The sequence below is a fragment of the Acanthopagrus latus genome, chromosome 15 (assembly GCF_904848185.1).
Source record: "Acanthopagrus latus isolate v.2019 chromosome 15, fAcaLat1.1, whole genome shotgun sequence".
Taxonomy (NCBI): Eukaryota; Metazoa; Chordata; class Actinopteri; order Spariformes; family Sparidae; genus Acanthopagrus; species Acanthopagrus latus.
In genome coordinates this window covers 18578899-18600026 of record NC_051053.1, presented here as the reverse complement: position 1 = coordinate 18600026, position 21128 = coordinate 18578899, and the positions used below count along the sequence as shown (strand labels likewise).

The 21128-nt window shown below is 41.1% G+C and overlaps 1 protein-coding gene across 1 annotated transcript in view; it reads right to left on the bottom strand.

Moving 5' to 3' along the window:
- Window positions 1–16152: 16152 nt before the first annotated feature.
- The window catches only part of srbd1 (S1 RNA binding domain 1), a 126850-nt gene continuing 121874 nt past the window's right edge, over window positions 16153–21128 (bottom strand). Inside the window, exon 21 of the mRNA XM_037124058.1 lies at window positions 16153–16856. Coding sequence (XP_036979953.1) covers window positions 16822–16856 — 35 coding nt within the window. The 3' untranslated portion in view covers window positions 16153–16821. The remainder of the gene's footprint in view (window positions 16857–21128) is intronic.

Here is a 21128-nt window from a genome sequence, read left to right as displayed (position 1 = left end):
GAAAAACGCCCCAACTTGCAATGTTAAAGAAACTGAAATATTGTTTGATCCATCCTATAAACAGGAACGGCAGCAAAAGTTATTAGCACATATTCTGGATCCATCCTCCATCCAAGTTTTGTGGAAATCCATTTGGTTGTTTTTTGTGTAATCCTGCTGACAAACCAACCAACCAACTAGCTAAACAACAACAACAAAACAGTCTTTTACTGTTGCACCACTGAAGGCTATGTAGTAGCTACATAAATACAAACTGATCTATCAGTCATAAACTGGCAGGTAGGCTGTTTTCAGCAAATAAAAAAGCTCACTAAAATCCATTTTGGTTCATTTCCATTCCACATAATTGCACACTGAACGTGTTCTGCAATGAAGAGAACAAATTAAAAGCACTGCAGTTAAGCACAGGCTTTGCACTTACGCAGTTACACCTATTACACACTGGCAAAAGAGCTTTAACCAACCAACCAACACCCCACTGCCCACCACCCCCACCACCTCCATCACTGCGCTGCTGTGGAACAAACTTAACTCCCAAATTGCAGCTGGCCTGAGCACCAGAGCAAACAGCAACAAGTGTCTGTTTTTCTAAAAGGCTGGTCATTGGAGCTGATGAGTAGCAGTGTGTGCATGTGTGTGTGAGAGAGAGAAAGAGAGAGAGAGAGCGTGCAGCTTGCTGCTGAGGTTAATTTATTCGATCAATCACTCCATTTGATTCCTGTTTATTTTCAGGAGTCGCACGGTCATTTCAGCCTCACACTGAGCCCTTTATGCGCTGCCAAGGCGTTTCCCCTCGGCCAGTAAGAACGTATAGCATGCGTTCGTTGGGCTGTAATTTGGAGAGGAGAAGGGTTCCAGCACTTCTCAGATATTTCATGGTTCCTAACCTTTATGGTGAAATCCCCTCAGACCTGTCTCTCGTCAAACCTGCAGTGTGCAGACATGCAGGTATATGAGCTTCACACATACACTGATTTATGTCAACGCTGTGGGCTTGTTTTAAATGACTGCAAACACACTCCAGTGTGGAATTATGGATTATCGTCTGCAATTTGGCAAGTGGTGCACAGGGCCGAGTGTGCAGCCTTTTCTATTCATGCCTTTTCTCTAGTACAGGCTTATAGGGAAACCGCCACGGGACCAATATGTAGGATCAGATAATCAAAGACAGAAGTCTGGTACATATAATTGGATCATGATAACCAATTGCTTCTGATCATATAACATTAGGAATAGCAAATAAATGCCTCTTTTGGCCAGAAAACATGAGGAAAGACTTTACCCCACCCATAAAATAAATAAAAAGAGGACTCCACCATGATACCACAATGTTATTTCAGTGTGAATAAGGCCAGAGCTGGGATGAGAACTTATTTTGGAAACTAGTTTTACTAAAACAGCGAGGGAGAGACACAAAACAACAACACATCAACCCACAGAGAGCTCTGCAGTTACAGTTTTACAGTATCTCCGCTTGTTAAATGACTTACTCTCAGAAAACCACAGCTCAGATGGCCAAAAATCTATTTCATTCAACAACAACAAAAAAGAAAAACAGAAAAAGAAAGTGTGATTCTTAAATTAAGTATTCTCTTTAAATCAAACCAGGGGACTTTGGTTTCCTGTGTGAATCTTATAGATCGTGCCATATAGTATTCCTTTACAGCTCTGTACTTATAGCAAAAGTCTGCAGCATCGCTTAATGCTTCTCCCTCATGCAACATTCTTCCTTTTTACAGTGCTGGAACTCGTATGTCAGGAAAGAATTTATTAAAAGCGACCCGCTGTAATTAGCAATGTGCTAATGCTTGAATTTGTATCCATTCCTGTATGCAGGGTTTTTACAACACTTGGTGGTTTCACTTGAAACACAGACTTGACCCGGTGTCACTGGCCATATGGGCAGTAAATAGTTCCATGATAGAGTCAGCGGTTTCAGTGATACCGTACCGGGGAGAAACGTCTTATTATATATCATACTACATGGTGTTTTTATGGCATAAAGATGATTGACAATGAAGTGTTGGTGAAGTGATCGGTGCTTTGTGTTATGGTGACCTGATTCATTGGTTTGAGCAGTTTTATTTATTTGAGCTTCAGTGTGCGTGTGGGTTGAAAACAGCTGCACAAGCTGCTTTATCTTTTAACATATGTGTGAAAATGAATTCCCACACTTACACTGTGTCACTGTGATGTTATTATAACAGGAACCCAATTGTTTAACATTGTGGTATTAGATGTAGGAATTTGACGATTATGTAATTCACTTGCATTTGCATAAACTAGCTTTCGTGTGCTATCACTAAAGATTCAACCCTACAAGACACCACCAATACTAGTTTTAATTGATGGTAGAAATGCTGTGATGCTATCAAGAAACAAGAGACTACAGACATGCTAGTAGCTTTTTCACACTGTGGTTAGGCACAGAAATGTTTTGAACTAAAAGCTAGCATGGTAGCAACCTCACAATGCTGACATGCTGATGTTAAGCTGGTTTACTGTAAGCCATATTCATTAATTCCTCATTTGGTGATAAATCAAGGTCTCTGACAAACTTAAATTGTGACCTGATGGTGGTGCTAGCGGAGAAGTCAGGATGATCATCAAAGTCATGCAGTCATCCTCTGGGCAACATGAATGTAAATGTCCAAGTACTGGTGGTCCTGTAAGACATAGAATAAACAAATTATTTAGGATTCATCCACTGGGGATCATGAATGTCAGTACAAACTTTCACTTTATAATCTTTCACAATATAAGTAAAACATTTGAAGACCTTGTGGTGCTAGAGGATGAGGCAAGAGGGTCACCAAAGTAATTAGGATTCATCTTCTTCAAGGGAAAAGTGACTGTACCACATCTCATGGTGATGCATCCATAATGTTTTTCTCTATAGATCCAAAATGCTGCTGCTCAGGCATAAAGTCAAAAACTATATACAATTCATTAGGATTCAGCCTGTGGGGAACATGAATGCCTATACAAAATGTGCTGACAATCTATCCTGTTGATGCTAGCATATTTAACAAGGTGAGTTAAAATATTTAAGTGCTTGTATCGCTCAAGGAAAAGTCAAGAGGCTCACCAAAGGAATTAGGATTCATCCATAAGGGATCATGAATATTTGAATATTATAGATATTTCACAGAATATGCAAAGACTAAGAAGTACGTGTAGTGTGTAGAGAAGTCAGGAGGATGACCAACATCATTAGGATTTATCTTATGGATAACATGGATGTACCACATTTCACTGGCAATGCATCTCATAAGTTTCTCTAAAAAAACTAAAATTTCAACACTGGTGCTTGAGAAAAGTTCAATAAGATTCATCCACTGGGGATCATGAATGTCTATAAAATCCACACTGACAAACAATGCCATCTCTAGAGTCACGCCGCCAGTATGGCTAATATTACAATAAAAACATGTCCATGAAAAGACAGATTCCCTCAGACAGCTGATCCTTCTTTCCAAAGAACACAAGTCATTCTGTTTGGGGACTGATTCATGCTGTCATCACAGCACAGACTGCCACAAAATGAAGAAGGGTCTTTACAATGCAGCTCTGACTTTTTTCTTTTCACAGTTTTCTCTGAGTTGGATAAGTTATTCAAGCTCTGCAAACCCCATTTCCACTCCGAAGGCTCCAAGAAATCCCATTAATGATGCGTCTACTTTCATCGTCCAAATGACTTCTCCCTCATTAAACCAAACCATCCATCAAACTTTTTGCTGTACTCTCCTCACTGTTCGGCAAAATACGAGAAACTGTGAAGATGAGGGCGAGTGTTTGCATTGTAAATAGGAGTGTGGCACGGCGTGTTGCTCATTTGTTTTTATATGGAAGAATTGTATTTCATGATTGCTTTTTAATTCTGCCTGCAGGGTATATTAAACGCCTGCGAACCTCTGAACACTTTGTCCAGGAAACTAACAATTATAGTCAATCTGAGCATATGGCAACCGCAGCTATGTGGGAGAAAAGATGGAGCTCAGGCTGACAAACCGCCGCATGCATCATTGCACTTTACTCAGATTTAGTTTCTCTATATATTGTTGCTGTTCATGCCAGTGAGTGTTAAACATTTCTCTTCAATCCAGAGTTTAGATCATGATTTAGTATCTCTTATTTACGGCAAACAATATTTTGACTTATGCAACTATAAAGTAAGTGCATATCTGTAAAATGTTACAGCACTAAGTGGTGTTCTGGAAGCCTGATCTCTCACGAAAATTATATATACTTTATATATATACTGTTAAATATGATGATCAGAGCAGCTGTTTTAAGCATAACCTTACTTAAATCTTCCCGTCCCACATTTATTCTGCTGTTCCGGGATCAAACGCTCTTTAACTCCTTTACCTTCTTTGGCTTGTTTAAATCCTTTATCCTTAAACGCCGTAGCCAAAGCTATTATAGCCTGTCATTATTTTGCGATTTTAGAAAGCCCTCAGTCTAACACCGCTAAACTATGTTCGTGCTCTGTTATAGATATAGGATAACCGAGCCTATTGTTTTTCCTGTAATTGTTTCATGCATTCATCCATATGTGATCTTGTCACTTAAATTTAGGATCACGATGGCGATGGAGGCAGCAGGGCAGCGCAGTTAGCCTTCTCATTTTCATCTCTCTCCACCTCGGAGGATATCAAAATAATGTCAGGCTCGAAGGAGAAAGCAGTTGCTCTGTCACAACCATGCCTCCTAAAATTCATTCATTCATTCATGTGGAACACATCAACAAAACGGTACCTCTCAACATTTTTCATTTGCTTACCAAACTATATCTGCTCATGGCTAGTCAAAAACACTTGGTAAAGGTTAAGCGAAGATTAACCTGATGTGATGACCTCAACACGTAACCAGACCTGCAATCTTTCCCTGATTTTAAAGCTCCTGTTAGCAAGATAGATGAATGTCAAGTGTCATTCCCAACGGGTCAAATACTGATGCGATCAGATGGTGCACTGATCTACTATCCCAAAGTATTTGAGGAGCTGGGAGACCCAAACCCTCAGTTTACCATTTTAGCCTTAATTAAACACCATACGGGACATGAGCCTTGGTCTCTGGTTTCAAAGTCTTGTGTTTTGAAGATCAGTCCTCCCGGACCTCTTCCCCTGGACTTTTGTTCAACTACAACAGCAGCTACAACAAGTCATACACGCTGAATTGAAAAAGACATAATTCAGACAGACAGGCAGCAGCTTAAGTCTTGAGGTCCTCTTAGATCATCTCCAGTTGAAACTGAGCCCATCTGCTCCAGCTTCATTTATCAGTATTTTGTTCTTTTAGTGATTACTCAAAGCACAGGTGTGGGGCAGAAGAAGGACTGACTTTTGTTCTGTGGATATCTCTTCTTTCAAACCGGTGGTCAGTTCCTTTATTTTCATGACATGGCCAGACTGCAATACAAAGACCATTGCTCTGTTCTAAACAGTTGTGTAAACTCAAAACTGATATAAAGCTGTGAAATTAGGCATTGGAGTGCCTTATTTAGACTATATGTGTGTGCTTTCCAACAACATTTTTGGTCTACTCATGCAGATGCAGGAGAATTTCCTCTGTCATTAAATAAGTTAAATGGGTCTGCCTAGAATCACCATCACTAAGTCTGCAGGGATTCATGTGTGCCTAGTTTCCCTCAGAGATACTGTAGTGGTTTACTCTGAGAGGCCTCTCGAGACCACCAGGAAAAAGTTTGAGACGAGCTGATAATGATATACAACATGAGCTACGACAGACCCAAAGCTTTTCGTACCAGCACTGGAGGTCATCCCTAGTGAAGACGTGCCTGTCGGCGTGCAGGGGGATGATGAGCTTTCACACAAGCAGAAAGAGGGGATTACTGTCAATTGCTCACAAATTGCAATAATACCCGCTGCCGGGCCACCCACGCATGTGCTGAGAGACAAGTGATAAATTGCTACATATGTCCATTCCACAGTGGCAACCCCGAGCACACTGGCCACAACGATCTCCCTTCATTCACACTTCGTGACATGTGGAAACAAGTGGAAAGGCTTTTACTGTAAGAGGCATTGAAAATCTAAAATGCTGGCTTGGATGTGGAGGTTCAAAATAGAGAGCTGTTTCATTAGCGAAACGTTTGTTTTCAGGCTAAAACTCTTTGTGAAACTTTTCGGAAAAATAAAACGTGAAGAAATAATTTGACATGTGATCACATTCATGTTTGATTGGCTTTTTCACGCGTGGATCAGAATTGTCAGAATATGTAAAAACACAACACGTGAAATTTACTTCCTCACATGTGAATTCCAAATTTTCACACATTCTCATATTTGATATCACCTTATTTTCACAGATGAACTACGATTTTAACATGTGAAAATGAGATAATGTGACATGGGAAATGGGCCTTTTTCACAATGAATTCATATATAAATGAAAAATTCAATTCAAAGCAACATTTCAATTTTCACATTATTTTTTTCACGATTTTAACATAAACATAAAAGTAAACGTATATGTAATCTACTTTTTCAACATTTCAATTAGAATGTGTGCAAATATGGCACCTGTGAAAATGACTTCTCACAAGACTGTGAAGATTTTCACATGTAAGCATTAATCATATGAAAATAAATGGATTGGCTTTTTTAACTTGTTAATTTGAATTTTCACATGTGAATCAGAAATAGGAGAAGAAGGTATATCCTACTCTAAATCAGTCATTTTTCAGAAAAAAAGGCTGATTTTCCCTTGTTTGAATCTCATGATCTTTGTCGTGTAATCTTTTTTCCCTGCTGGCACAGTCTTATTGAGGTATTTGTCATTTACTTTTACCTTATAATAGCCTAAAAGTGTAACCAAGATGAATGTAAAATGATCATATTTTCATCAACGTCACACTGCCTTTTCGTCCTGATCAGCGGTATATCAAAGAATTCCATTACACAAGGACATTTTTAGCCACTCAAAATGAATACAGCGTGTCGTATTTTGAAACCGAACCCTTCGGTGTATTCTCATTTAGGAATACATGGTAATTCGGTTTGATCATATCATTCCTCTGCGTAAGAGCCAAGCAGATGGCTAATCCAGTCCCAGTGTCTAATCAGAGCAGTCATCCTAATGACGGCGTAATTTCATAAGAGGCCTTTGTCTCAGAATATTCAGGAGCAGCATGGGGGGAGATCGGAGATATTCATCATCAGCACAGATTGGAAACAGGCCCTAATAAATGACACATTTGCTTCCTGCCTGTCTGCGTTAGAGGAATGGCAGAATGCAGTGAATGTGGTACAATGTGTTCGTGTGTGTGTGCATGTGGGGAAGGAATGACATGGTTGTGGTGTGTGGGTGGACAGCAGCTGCAAGGTTCTTCATGTGCATTGATGCCCATGCATGCTGGTCGGTGCGGAGGGTGAGGTGTGTGTGAGTGTGTGAGAAAGAGTGTGTGTTGCATGTTCAGTGGTGAGAACATCGGCGTTCAGTCGAGTTACTAGACGAGGCATTAAATGTAGAGTTTACACCTTCAGGTCAGGGCACCAAAAAGCCCTAATGAGTGCTAACAATGCAGCTGGTGGCTCACTAGTGTGTGTGTGTGTGTGTGTGTGTGTGTGTGTGTGTGTGTGTGTGTGTGTATTTAGCTTTAGCCCACACAGACTTCTTTAATTTCACTACCTTCCTATTTTTGTTTATTTGCAGTAATAATAAAGTTGTTTCCAACACAGGCAAAAAGAAGAAGAAAGAATGTGAAGCGAAACAACACCCATAAAATCAGATGTGGCAGATAAATCCAGCCGTGTTTCTGCGTGTGCACCACATGGAGACACCGGCCCCGTGAAAAGACATATTATTTACAGCGCTGCGGGAAGTCACAGCCCAGCATAGACTGACAAAAAATATATACGTAGACACACGAGGGCAGGATCTTCTTTTAGCCAGCTTAAGGCCCGGAGCCGTACATCATGTCAGATCTCGGCTCGCTGTTTCCTGCAAACTGCATGTAGCCCGATGTTGGACTTCTACCCTGGGAGGGGTCAGGAAGTGAATATGACACACACACGAACGCAGATAGACAGTGAATCTTCCTCCTGACCCCCCTCACTTGCTCTCACAGGTACACCTTAAATCCATTCACATACACACAGAGGTGAATCCCAGCTTTTGTGTAGCGTGGATGGAGGGGGGCAGGCAGGGTTGTAGCTGCCAAAGATATATTTCTACATCAGCCAGTGTAATATTATCAATAAAAGCCAAGAGGACAGCAGCTCGCCATAACTCACGACAGGCAGGGAGCACCACAGCTGTTCAGAGTTCATCTTCCTCTGAAGCAGCGGGGGAGACAAAGAGAGATGTTAGAGAGGGGACAAAGGAAGAGAGACAACGGGGAAGGAGAACATAAAGAGGACAGATAAAGACACAAAAGAGGGAGGAGGGTGACACTAATTCAAGACAGGTATCCACACTTAAAGTTTTATAACCAGGCGGGCGAATAAAAAGGGCTGCAACTCCGGATAACTTTCACTACTGAGCCGTCTTTTTATCATTCATTTTAACGTAATCAGCTGATTGTGTAGTTTCCGAGAGTCAGGAAAAAGGTGGAAATGACAGGGGGAATACTGCCATAGTAAAGCAAATATATTATTTGTTTTTTGTTTTTTTTACACATTACTGAAACTTAAATCAAAATCAGAATCAGAACTGACTCTGCTTTTACATTGCTCTCAATTACTCAAAGTATTGTACATACAACTTGGAAGGACAACAAAAATACTAAATGAATTACAGAATGGTGAAGAATAAAGAATTTAAATGGTCAAGACTGTGCTGTTCAATATCATGTGTGAGGAAAATAGGTGTATATCGTAGATATTATGGCCAACACCATAAAAAGTATACTTCATAAAAAGTCTGTATATAAGTCAGCAGCACACAGTAAAAGGAGTGCATAAACTGTAAAGTAGTGTAAAAAAATAAATAATGAATGGGGGTGGGTTATGTACATTATATTCCTTTATGAATATACATTATTTATAGTGTGCAGGATTTATAAAGACAATTATGTGCAACACCAATGACCAAAGTTTGGCCCATGGAAGAATTTGACAGGTGGCCAATTCTTACATTAAACATACTGCACCTTTGAGTCTTTTTCACACTTTGAGTATGGTTTAATAGTTTGAGGTCTTATTTTCATATTATTCAAGGTGGAATGGTGTCATGACTACATAATAATGTCCTATTATTGCTTAACAAACATCCACTGTCCAAATTAATCTCTTTTGTTGTCTGTATTACTTTATTACCAGTCCACTGAACATTAGTTTGATGATTATGTGTGTGCATTTTCCATATCACCATACTCTGAATATCTAAAAGAGAAAGAAATTTGTATCATGATGTTGGTTTCAGCTCTTTCCCCCGACCTTATATCTAATTTAATAGCTTTTCAAACGTACTTCTGATTGTAAAAACTGGATGCTTTTGTTAGTCATGGACTGCAGTCGGCTGATGAATCCAGTCTGAATCAATATGAGTTCCACTTTCATGCAAGCCGGTAATCATGTGTTTTCCTTTTTTCTCCTGCTGTGAAATTAGGTGTCACGTCTCATTTTGGAACGATGCTCCTCAAATACTTCATCACCGGCCCCTCTCGGTTTCACTGCAGACGCTGGCTGACCTCATCGACTGACCTCACCAATCATGGATCAAAGTCGTCGGGTTTCGGGCTGGTCAGGTTAATCAGAGGACCACCCCGGGGAACCAATCAGGTAACATCTTACTTGACTTAAAGGAATTAGGCCGCTTTTGACGAGCGACTCTGTATGTTTCCTCGAGTGATGCCGTGACGTACTTGTTTGGGACTCGTGTGTTTTCCCTGAGCATGTCAGTGAGTCTGGTGGGGATGGGGGGGTGGGGTTCAATACTTTGATTTCAGTTACATCATTAGTCATTTTGATTTGTTTAATTTGGGCTTTAAAGGACATGGTTACGCACACAAAACAATGGTGACTGAGGCAACTGTAAGGGATTGAGACTTCTTGTCCATATTTTGTATTCTTCTTGTTTAGATTGCTAAGTATTTAAATACATATCTAATGTTTGAAATTAAAGTTTGGCAACAAATCTTCCAGTCTAATTGGAACTTGAAAAGTATGCGTGGAGTGTTTGCGTGTGTCCATGTATGTTTGTGTGTGTGTGTGTGTGTGTGTGTTCTCTAAGAATGGAGGTCTTGTATCACTTGCTCCTTTTTGAGGGGAAGTGACATGAGATACTTAAAGACCAAAATTGCCTCACTTAGCCAAACAAACTGGCTCTCCTGACATACACACTCACCCACACGCACCCATCCACACGCACACACACGTCTAGAGCTCTCTAATGGCCAATAAACTCAGGATGTTCATTCCTCCTCTCAGGCTCACGAAAAAAAAAGAAAGAAAAGAAAACGAACGGCGAAATTATTGAGAGTAAACGGATTCCACTGTAGGTCTGCCTAATGACCACACACACACACACACACACACACACACACACACACACACACACACACACACACACATAAATATATACACACACACACACATACACACACAGTTGAGGGTCAATGAAGGCTGAAGCAGATAGGATGTACATAATAACCCTAACATGGTTTTTATAAGCCTTCAGCTCTTTTGAAACAACGACGGCTGGGAGAGAACGCAGGCCTGCATATAAAAATACTGAGCTTTCTGGAGGAACACTTTGAAGTTTTATTTCAGCTTGAACTCAACTGAAGAGACACTCAGGGCCACTACAGATAGGATGTGTCCATGCAAAGAGAGAGACATATAATAAGTCAAGGCAAGTAAGATACACGTTCTGTGCAAGGGATGGATACAAAACTCAGATTAATGTCAACAATCCTACTATTACTCTGGGGGCGGCCAGTCAATCGTGGACGATAGACCGTTTCAACAACACATCGATCGCTTTTTCCGCTGAAATTTTGCTCTGTGTTTGGGAAATAATTTTTCAGATTTGTTTGACACCACGGTCAATTGAACATAGTTAACGTTACCACAAGTTAGAGGAGCAAATCGATCTTGTTGCTCAGTCATCATCGCTATCAGGATAAAACGGCAGTTAAAGAATTAGAAACAAGTTTCACAAATATGAAGGTAGTTTATCACAAACGTTCAACATCAACACACCAATGTAGCAGTAAAAAGTAAAATATTTGCTTCTGAGATGTAGTTGAGTAGAAGCATAACGTAACACAAAATGGAAATATATATTTATATTGTATCTTCTCAACAGCTGAACTGCAAACAGCTTTATTAGTTGCACATTATCAGGCCCTGTTCTTTATTTTGCTCTGGTAAGTAGTAGTTGCATTTCCATGTAAAGGTACTGTGTTACGTTCAGCCAAATCGTACAAACAGCACACTGTAATATGACCATATCAGCTGCCTTCATTTACCTAAGTCACCTTAGCCATCGTCACAACAGTTGCCACCCCTCCCTGAGAGAGTTGGCATTAGACGCCACTGCTGGGCTTATATGCAAATTAGTGGCTTCATAGATGAAACCCTCATGTCTTCAAGACGTCAGAAAATATAATATGTGATTGAATAAAAATGATTTGCGCCATGAAACAGAAGATCTTAATAGGAGTCCTGAGATCTAACATAATACATCCTCCTGTACTCTGGACACAAATACAATGTGTAAACTACAGTCGAGGGGTTTTGATGCAGAGAAACAGACATTTTTCCCTCAAATTTACAGGACGTTTCCTTCCTCGTCTCGATAACTCCCATTTGAGCCATTTGCAAATTATTGTCCCGTCTCAGCTGGTAAATTCACTTTCCCTCTAAAGGACAATTTTTTGCTGTAATACCCCCACAAATTTAAACAATTCTGTCATTTTATACATATGGCTGAAGGTGGGGAATGGGCCACGTACAGTTCAAGTGTGTGTGCATGTGTGTGTGTGCATGAGAAAGAGGGGGAGAGAGAGCACGAACCCCCCCCCCCCCCCCAAACCCCAATACTTCTAATGGTTTCTTTCGGGACCATATGTCCTTTGCGTCAGCACAGCAGCAGCACAGGCTCTACGGTTACAGTCGGGTTCGGCGTGAAAGACAGACATGTTGTATAATAGAAGGTGGGAGGTGGAAGGTGGAGGGAATTAACTTGTGTGTGTGTATGTATGTGTGCGTGTGTGTGTGTGGGGAGCTGCAGAGCGTTTTTGAAGAGGCAGATCTCTCCGTATTGCCTTACCATCGATAAATCTAGGAGCTCGCTATAGTGCTGACATAAATTAGCCTCCCCCCAACCCACCTACCTAACCACCACCTCAACATTGCTTACACACACATACACACACACGCGCACACACAAACTTGCCACACCTCACACTACTTCCTCAAACCCTGCTCGGACTTTTACATCAATAGGTGTCACGCTCTCTATTTTGCACACAAACACTCAAAAGTGCACCTACATGCAAAAACGTGCACACGTTGCACACACACTGCAGCAACAACACAGACACCCACGGAGTTCTGGGTAATTAGCCGTCTTCCTCGGTGGTGAGCGCGTTTCCTCCTCGGGGTCACTGATAGCAAAACGCCTGTTAAACTTTATATTCCCTGATGGGGCGGAAAAGAGAGGGAAACAGAAGGAGAGTACACTCTCATTAACACAGCGCTCTGTGATTGTGTATGTGTGTGTGTGGAGTTTTTACATGTGTGTGTATGTGTGTGTGTGTGCATGTGTGTGCCTGTCTGGGTGGTGTTTCAATGCTCAGGCCAAGTCTTGTAAAGGTGAGAGGATACTCTTTAACCTCAATTTAGAGCGAGCCTTAAAACTCCGCTCCGAGGAGAGACAATGTGTGTGTGTGTGTGTGTGTGTGTGTTTTGTCTCAAACTCTTTTTCATCTCACAGGTGGTTTCTCGGCTCAGAAAGCTGGGAAATGAACGTTTTGTTTGTTAAGTAAAAAAAGAAATAAAGTTGAATTATTTAATGTTAGAGAACTAAAAAAATGAAGAAAAGCCTGATCTCATATTGTGACACAAAATGGAAACCATGTAATATTATAAAGTGGTTAAAGCAATTAAGATAAGATGAAATAAGATAAGACTTTACTGATCCCTCACCAGGAAAATCCACTCATTACAGCAGCTCAAGGGTCATCAGCAATGGGAGAAACAGCGATTCAGTGATCGATGAGACAAAAACAAGATAAAAGTTAAACAATATATAAATAAAGCGTATTGCTCTTCTCAGTAATACACACATGGTGTGAAGTATAGCTATTGGATCGCACTGGATAAAAAGAGGAATAGCACCAGAGAGTTGCAGGGGAGATGTCTGTAAAGAAACCATCGCTGAAACGGTTACTCAATTAAGAATTTACTTACCCACTTAACAGACGTCAATTTCTTTGCAAAAAATATTATCTAGTTCCATCTTCTAGAGAGTGAGTGTTTTGTCGCTTCTCTTGTTCTTATGTGTCATTTGGATTTAAGAGTGTTGGTGATACCGAGCAAATTACATTGAGACATCTCTGCACGCTTTTACAATATGAAATTGTGAAAAAAATGTGATTTTTCCACTGCTCTCTGGCAAACAATTCATAAATAATTCATAGCAAATAATAAGTATATTAATCAATTATGAAGATAACAACAATCTATATATTAGACAATCCAGTACAGAATATCTAAATTAGTAGAAAGTGTAAAATAAGGATTTTTATTCTGCACTGCTATTAATAGATAATGACCAGAATTGTTAATATATGCCCTGGAATGACGTTGAAATTGTTCAAGTTTTAACAAATTATCCAATTATTTCTTTTATTTCAATGTGTTATAACAAAGCAGAAGACATTATTATTCTATAATAACTAATAATAACTATATATATATATATATATATATACATACATATATATATATATATATATATATATATATATATATATATATATATATATATATATATATATATATATATATATATATATATATATATATATACATATATATATATGTATTATAATAATATGAAGAAACACCAAAGACATCAAAATGAAAACTGATAACTCCTCCAGTGTATGTATGAATCAAATCATTTTCCTGTTTACCAAAAGAGGGACGTTGGAGATTTTAACGGACTCAGCAAAAAAAAAAAAAAAAAAAAAAACATGCAATGGGGCACTTTGACAGTTTTAAAAACACGCACACACGTACACACTTTGGGTGAATTAAAGAGATTCTGTAGATAGGTCTGAAAGCTTATCCTGTGCACCTCAGCACATTCTGAAGCCCTTTTTTCTTATGTGATCATTTTAGGTAATTGAATAAATTCCCAGCGCTCTGTGTAGAATTAGAAGGAGCGAGACTTTGGTCAGAGGAGAGCTTTTAAGAAACCGGGTGAACATACATCAGAGGCCCAGCAGTCGATGCTAATGTAATGAAAGTTTACATTTACCTGCCTCTCACCTTTCCTGTTGGTGTGTATCCACAATCTAAACTGCGCTCGTCACAGCACCCATCCAGGTTGTTTTCATAAATATACTGTATCTCTTCTCTTGGCTCCTCGGCCATGCCTAGAAAATGAAATATATGGTGTTTCAGTGGAGTGTGTGTGTGTGTGCGCGCGTGTGTGTGAAGGGGGGCAGAGGGGCCGGCTATGATGCCAGAACTAGCACTTCTGGTCGGAAAAAAGGGGTCTGAGTTTTCGTCAGACATGCAGCTCAGACAGACAGGGCCATCCAAGAGCAACAGAAAACACTCCCTCTTGACCGTGTGGTCAAAAATGGGTGTAGAGGGAGAGGCGGAATCTGGCGTCTCGCCCGGATGGGAAGGGGGGGGGGGGCATGCAAGCATGCCCGCCCCGGCTCGCTGTGCGCCTCCTCTGCTGCCAGCTGCAGGCCGTGGGTGCACGGTGGGGAGAAGAGACGGATGAACATGCGGGGAAACAGGTAGAGCTGAGAGGGGAAGACAGACAGACAGATAAAGTGAGCATCAGTGAGAGAGACGGGCGGATGGAGAGACGGAATCAAGTATAAAAGTGCCAGTGAGGAGGATACTGAGAAGCACGGAGGCATATCATGAACAAGGTCAGAAAGACACCGCGTGGAAGAACAGGAAATGATACAGGATATATCCTCTCTTTCTCTCTCTGCCTCTCTCTCTCCGAGGCCCGTGCTGTAAGTGACAGCGCTGCAGAGGGAAGTTGACATTGCTGAAGTATGAATTTCACCCGTTTGTGTTTTGCAGAAAACACGGAATCGGGGCTGTCTGTCTGGATCAGGGCCCGGGCCCTTGACCCCTGAATGTCCCCTCTGGAGCAGACAGCACAGTTTTATTGGCCAGTCAGATTCAATTTATTAAACACTACACAACTCTATTTTCAGCTCTTGAGTTAGTCTTTCCAAATGTAGTTGTGATATGCATTTGGACATGGATATGAACAATATTTGATCTGCTTTAGGTGCATGGCGTTTTCCTCACAGGGTTTTTCGATGATAACCTGTAACACAGATGAGATACTCCTACATTTTAACAGGTGGAAGAGTCCACGCATGCGTCACCCACGTAGAAGCACAGATAAAAATTTAGAAATACTGATTCACCTTATTTACTAAAGTACAAGTAAGAAAGGACAGGCTCAAGTAAAATGTTTCTTTCTGAAGGACATTTCTACTGGCCATTCCTGTGCAAAGCCAACTGAACCTGACGTCATAATAATATAATGTGAATACTGTCAAACTTAAAGGCAGAACCAGTAGAACAAACAACAAGAAAATAAGAAGATACAGGCAAAGGGCTGCAGGGTTTCTGCAGACACAGGAGACGAACACGCCTTTTCTTCTCATTTGAGTCTCCGTCTCTGCTTCAGTCTTGCTACTTCCGCCATGCTTTATATGCACCGGTTGAAATCAGTCTACTGGTGCTGGGAAGGCGCCGTGCAATGATGTAAAATAAAGATAATTGATAATTCCACTTAAATGCATTAAATCGAAAGACTGCAAGCAGTAGAAAGTGCAGATATTTGTGTCACCATTTAGAGAGTAAAAGTAAGAAGTTGTCAAGTTAAGTACAGAAACCTAAAAAATCTCCGTAAGTCCAGTAATGAAGAACTTTGTTCCCTCCTATCTCCACATTTTTAACCACCAGACTGAAACCAACATTTCGTAAGAAGGGACAAAAACTGACTTTCATCAGAAGTACGCGTTCCTTGGAAAAGTAACCGAGGATGTTTGTCTCAAACAAACATCAAACATGACACATCCTTTAACGGTAAAAGGTACAGACTGACAAGAGATATCATGGTGGAATAGGAAATCTTGTACTTATGCAGCTTGTCAGGGACGAGGCTAGACCTCAATCTGAAACGCAAACAATATCCATGTAGTCTGCAGAGTTGACATATCTGTGTACACATGTACTGTATATATACAAACTGAGACACACACACATGCTCACACAACAGTCGGTAATAGGATACCCTCAGCGCTGGTGTGGTGGGGTAAAGTGAGACCTTCCTGTAATCAAAAGAAACAGCGTGCTACAATAAAGGCTGTTTTGAAACAGTCTGTGGCCTGAGGGATGGATCCCTGCGTTGGAATGAGGAAGAGAAAACGGACACTGAGCTGCGTTCACAGAATAGAATCGAGTGCAACAGGGCAGCGGAGAAGTGGCTGGCTGTGCAATCGTAACGACATTGTGTTGTGCCGAGGTGAGATCTCTTTTCTATCCTCCCTTTGTCCTCTCCTCCTTTCTCCTCTCCTCTTTTGTCTTCCCTCCTGACGACGCAGGTCGCTGTGAGTCTCTTGGGCGACATCCATCAGTCGAATGGACGGAGGCGATGCAACAGCGGCGCTACGGCAGAAAAAGGAGGGCAGGGGCGTATTAGCTTTCCAAAAAAATCCACAGAAACACAAGTCTGGAATCAATCTGCCATCACACAAACACACATTTTAGTCTTTAACCCTGGTGAGACCGGCCCCTGCTATTTTTCATCCCCTCGCGTTTATGCGCTGTAATGTTGTATCAGGTCTGGGATATGGTTCTCCGCCACATCTCTGACTTCACCTGCTGCTGAAGCTCTTTACCAGAGCGCTGGGAGTTAACTGCGGCCATAAATAGTCAACGAAGTGTGTGCAGCGATCTGCAGGGGCAGCGCAGGGCAAAGATATATCTGACAGGAAGAGAGCAAATCTCCTCTCCATGCTACCTGCTGTAAAAAGTCACGTTTCAGCGCTTAAACCTTCACATCAGAGCCGAGTCTTTTTTTTCTTTAAATAAATAAATAAATATAGAGAAAGTATGTGAGGTGTCTGAGGCACACTTAAGTTGATTTGTTAGCTACTGTCTCAAAAATAGATCGCACATGGACAGAGCATTTACAACAGGACATAAATCAAGTCGGTTCAGACTGGAAGAGTATCAGAACTAATTTTTAATTTGTGACGTTGGATTTTTACCCCCTTTCTTTTCTATTTTTGAGGCCATCTGAACCAGCGGACACATTGATCCAACAGGAATGAATTATGTTTTTGTATGCAGAATTTATGAAGCCGTATACTAAGGACAGTGTGTGATGCAGAAGTGGAGATATAAAAGATATGTTTTTGTTTCACAAGCGAAATATTTCAAATTTGCTCTGGGGTAGAGAATGTGCAATAGGTGTAATTAAAACTAAAATTAGATTATGAGATTTTTCCACGGCACATCAGAAGAAGAACTCATGTCAAGTTCAAAATGGAAGAGTTCATCTTCTACTCTGCAGGAATACACACAAAACATAGAAACATACTACATACAAAGAACTTTCCAAAGTGAGGTTTTGCTGACAAACAGCTTTCATGTTACCACGCTGACAGTGTTAAACAGTTGCGTTTTGGGAAGGTTTAGGCTCTGAAGTTTCATGGTAAGGTTGAGGAAAAGATTAAACGTTGCGTAAAAATGATTACATTCAGTCTAATGTCAATGACGGAACTCACGTAACTCACGTCACCTTCTGTGATTGTTAATCCACATTTAATCATTTACATTTGTATGATCCATCCAATCAACCAGACCACCCCCAATATCAGATATATCTTGCCCTCGACACCTAATGACTAGATTGCGATACAGAGTTATGTGAATTTCTAACTAGTGTTTATTTCCGTATCAAGACATAAATTTTCAAGAGAGAATCCCGATGCATCGATTTTTTTTCTCTGCCATGCCAAATTAAACTGTGCTCCCAAGTCAGTGATGCCTCTGCAGAACCCCTCAAAGAGGAATTATTCTTTAATGCTGAAACACTCTGAACCAGTCCAAACCAGATTTATCCTATCCAGGGCTGGAAGACTCCAGTAATTGAACAGACAGTGTATTGTTCCTCTGTGGCTCTTCGCTGCCTCACCTCTGCCTCTGCCTGCTTAATTAAAGGTTAATTGCGTAGAATAAGTACGCACCTCCTGCAAATGGTACACATTTCTCTTTCCATCCACTCAGAGCTGGGTGGGTAGGATATCTGGAATTTATCAACTTGTTCAGGAAATGAGAGCCAAGCTCTACCTAATGCAGTGTGTGAGCAGGTACAAAACCAACATATGGGGGTGTGTGTGGTGTGTGTTCGCACATGAGCATATGCACGCACGCACGCTCACACACACACACACACACACACACACACACACACACACCGAAGAATTCAGCACTCCCTCCGTCATTTTTAATCAAGAATATGATCCCTCATCCCATCTGGGTTTTCTGACTTGGTGGCCCACAGCGTGCACAAAACAACTTATCCGTCAAAGAACACACACACATACACACACACACACACACGTGCATATGCAAACTTGGATAGATAATCTGTAGGGCTGCTGAAGCTGAGACCACCAAATGTATGCTGGGAGTTTGGCCTCAGTCATCACAAAGAGCAGATGGTACTACTCCTGTATTCAACCGGGGTAGCCACTGTAGCAGCCACACACACATCTAAGTCTTGGTTAAATAACACAAAAGCAACACACTTGGCATTAAGTGAAATGAAATAGAGTCTTTGCATATATTTTTGTTTAATATTGTAAAGCCTCATATTTAACTCAGTCGTGTGTGTGTGTGTGTGTGTGCTTGCGTGTGTGTGCTTGCGTGTGTGTGTCTTTGTTCTCCTTCAGGTTGATTTAGTCAGCTAAATCCTTGTTCCACTGTCAGAGGGCTCCTTATCGCATCGCGATCCCCTCCGCTCACTCACCGAATTGGCTTGTGAGTGTGCACATGCATGTGTGTGTTGCTGTGCGAGGACAGAGGTCAATAAGATAACATTTGGTAGACCACCTGCCGGCAAGCTCAGTTTGCTAAATACAAAGTCTCATCTAACCCATCTAACTGTGTGTGTGTGCGTGTGTGTGTGTTGGGGGGTTTAACGTCTACCTGAACACTGAGGTGCAAAAGTATTTGATTACTGATAATGTTATAGGACAAGAACCACGTGAGGAAGAAGCACGAAAAACACTCAAGCTGTGAGTTTTTTTTTCAGCACAAGCAGATCAGACAGACGACAACAATGTCATTCTTCGCGCACACACACAGACACACAAGTCCTCTCGCCCCAGTTAAGATTATATTACACCGCCACAAACCCTAACTCTCACTCCACCTTCAACTTGAAACCAATTTTCGAGAGACCGATCCATATAAACCTTCTCCATTTTAACTGGTTTGTGTTCTTTGCTGTCCTTATGACGGGAACACACAGCCACACGTCACCTCTGCTTATCATTAGTCCAGCGCCGGAGGGAAAGTGTCACTATTGGAGTGGACATTAACAAGTTCTGCTACCAGCTCGCTGCCTCGTAACCTGGAGGAGAGGGGTGTCGACATCATTAGCTTTAACTAGCTACAGTACACTGATAGCAAATCACAGGGTGGTTCACATGCAGAAAGAGACAGAAATGCAGGTACAGATGGAGGGAGAGGATTCAAAACAATGGTTCTTATTAGCTTTGTTCTTGTGTCCATTGGTAGCACTCAGCCATAGGAACCCCCCAGAAAAACTTTAAGAAGAATGAGCGTTCAGGTTCTTATCCACAGGAGATTAAAGATGGACTGAACACATTTTTACCGTGTGCGTTCGCTCAGTCGTGCGTATGTGCGCGCACGTGCCTCAGAGGAATTTTAATTGTCTGAGACAAAGGAGGATTTAATTTTTTCCCTGTACATCTATCTTTCACTCCTTCACTCTCTTCGCCTCCTTTTTTTCACCGTCCTTTCTTCCATGAAACAATAAAATCGTCTGGCCTCTAAGTTATGGAGAGCTTTTGAAGTGGCTGGAGGAGCCAGTAAATTTAGTGGGCACCTTTGGGAGCCGGTTCAGTGGTGCAGTGACTGTACCTATATTTCATGTGTGAGTGTGCACGCGCCTGTGCGAGTATGTGTGTGTTTGAACGCGCACGTGTCCTGGCCGTGCCTCTGTTTTTTGTGTGTGACACAAATGGGCTTAGATTTGGTGTGTGCATGTGCATGTGTGTTTGTGTGTCCCTCTATTTCATAGTCATGCTGATTTGTGGCCGTCTACATCGGGTTTCCCAGGACGCCGTAAATCTGGCTGGACAAACTGCATTAGAGATAGATATGCATGCACATGTAAGTTCATTCACACAGAATGAACTTGCATGAGGTCTGTGTATCGTAAGGTTGTAGGTACCTGGCCTTCTTTGACCATCTGTGTGGTTTTTTTTTTTTGCTATTGTATCTGGGATCCCTGAGGCTGGCTGGCCTGATGCTTGGACGTTGTTCTGCAAATTGAATACGTAGCAGAGGCACTCGATAAAATCAATGTCTTTCTCTTTGGTCTAGCAAATCAGTGATTTCAACCATTTAATACTCAACTTCTGCCCTTTTTTCACAAGAAAAAGTCCAACATCAGTACATGACAAAAAGCAAAGTTTACCATTTTTCATTCATTTTTTAGAGCAAGGATATTATGAGAGAGATTAAACAGGTGCTAAATGCACTGCAATGAAATTCTGAAGCTTAAATTTAAATTTAAAAACACCTGGTTTTGTGGCCGTAAACATGGCTGGAGATTTTTCTACCTTCTTTTAAAAAAAAATGCAGTTGTGTAACACAAATTTTGAAACGCAGCCTCGAACT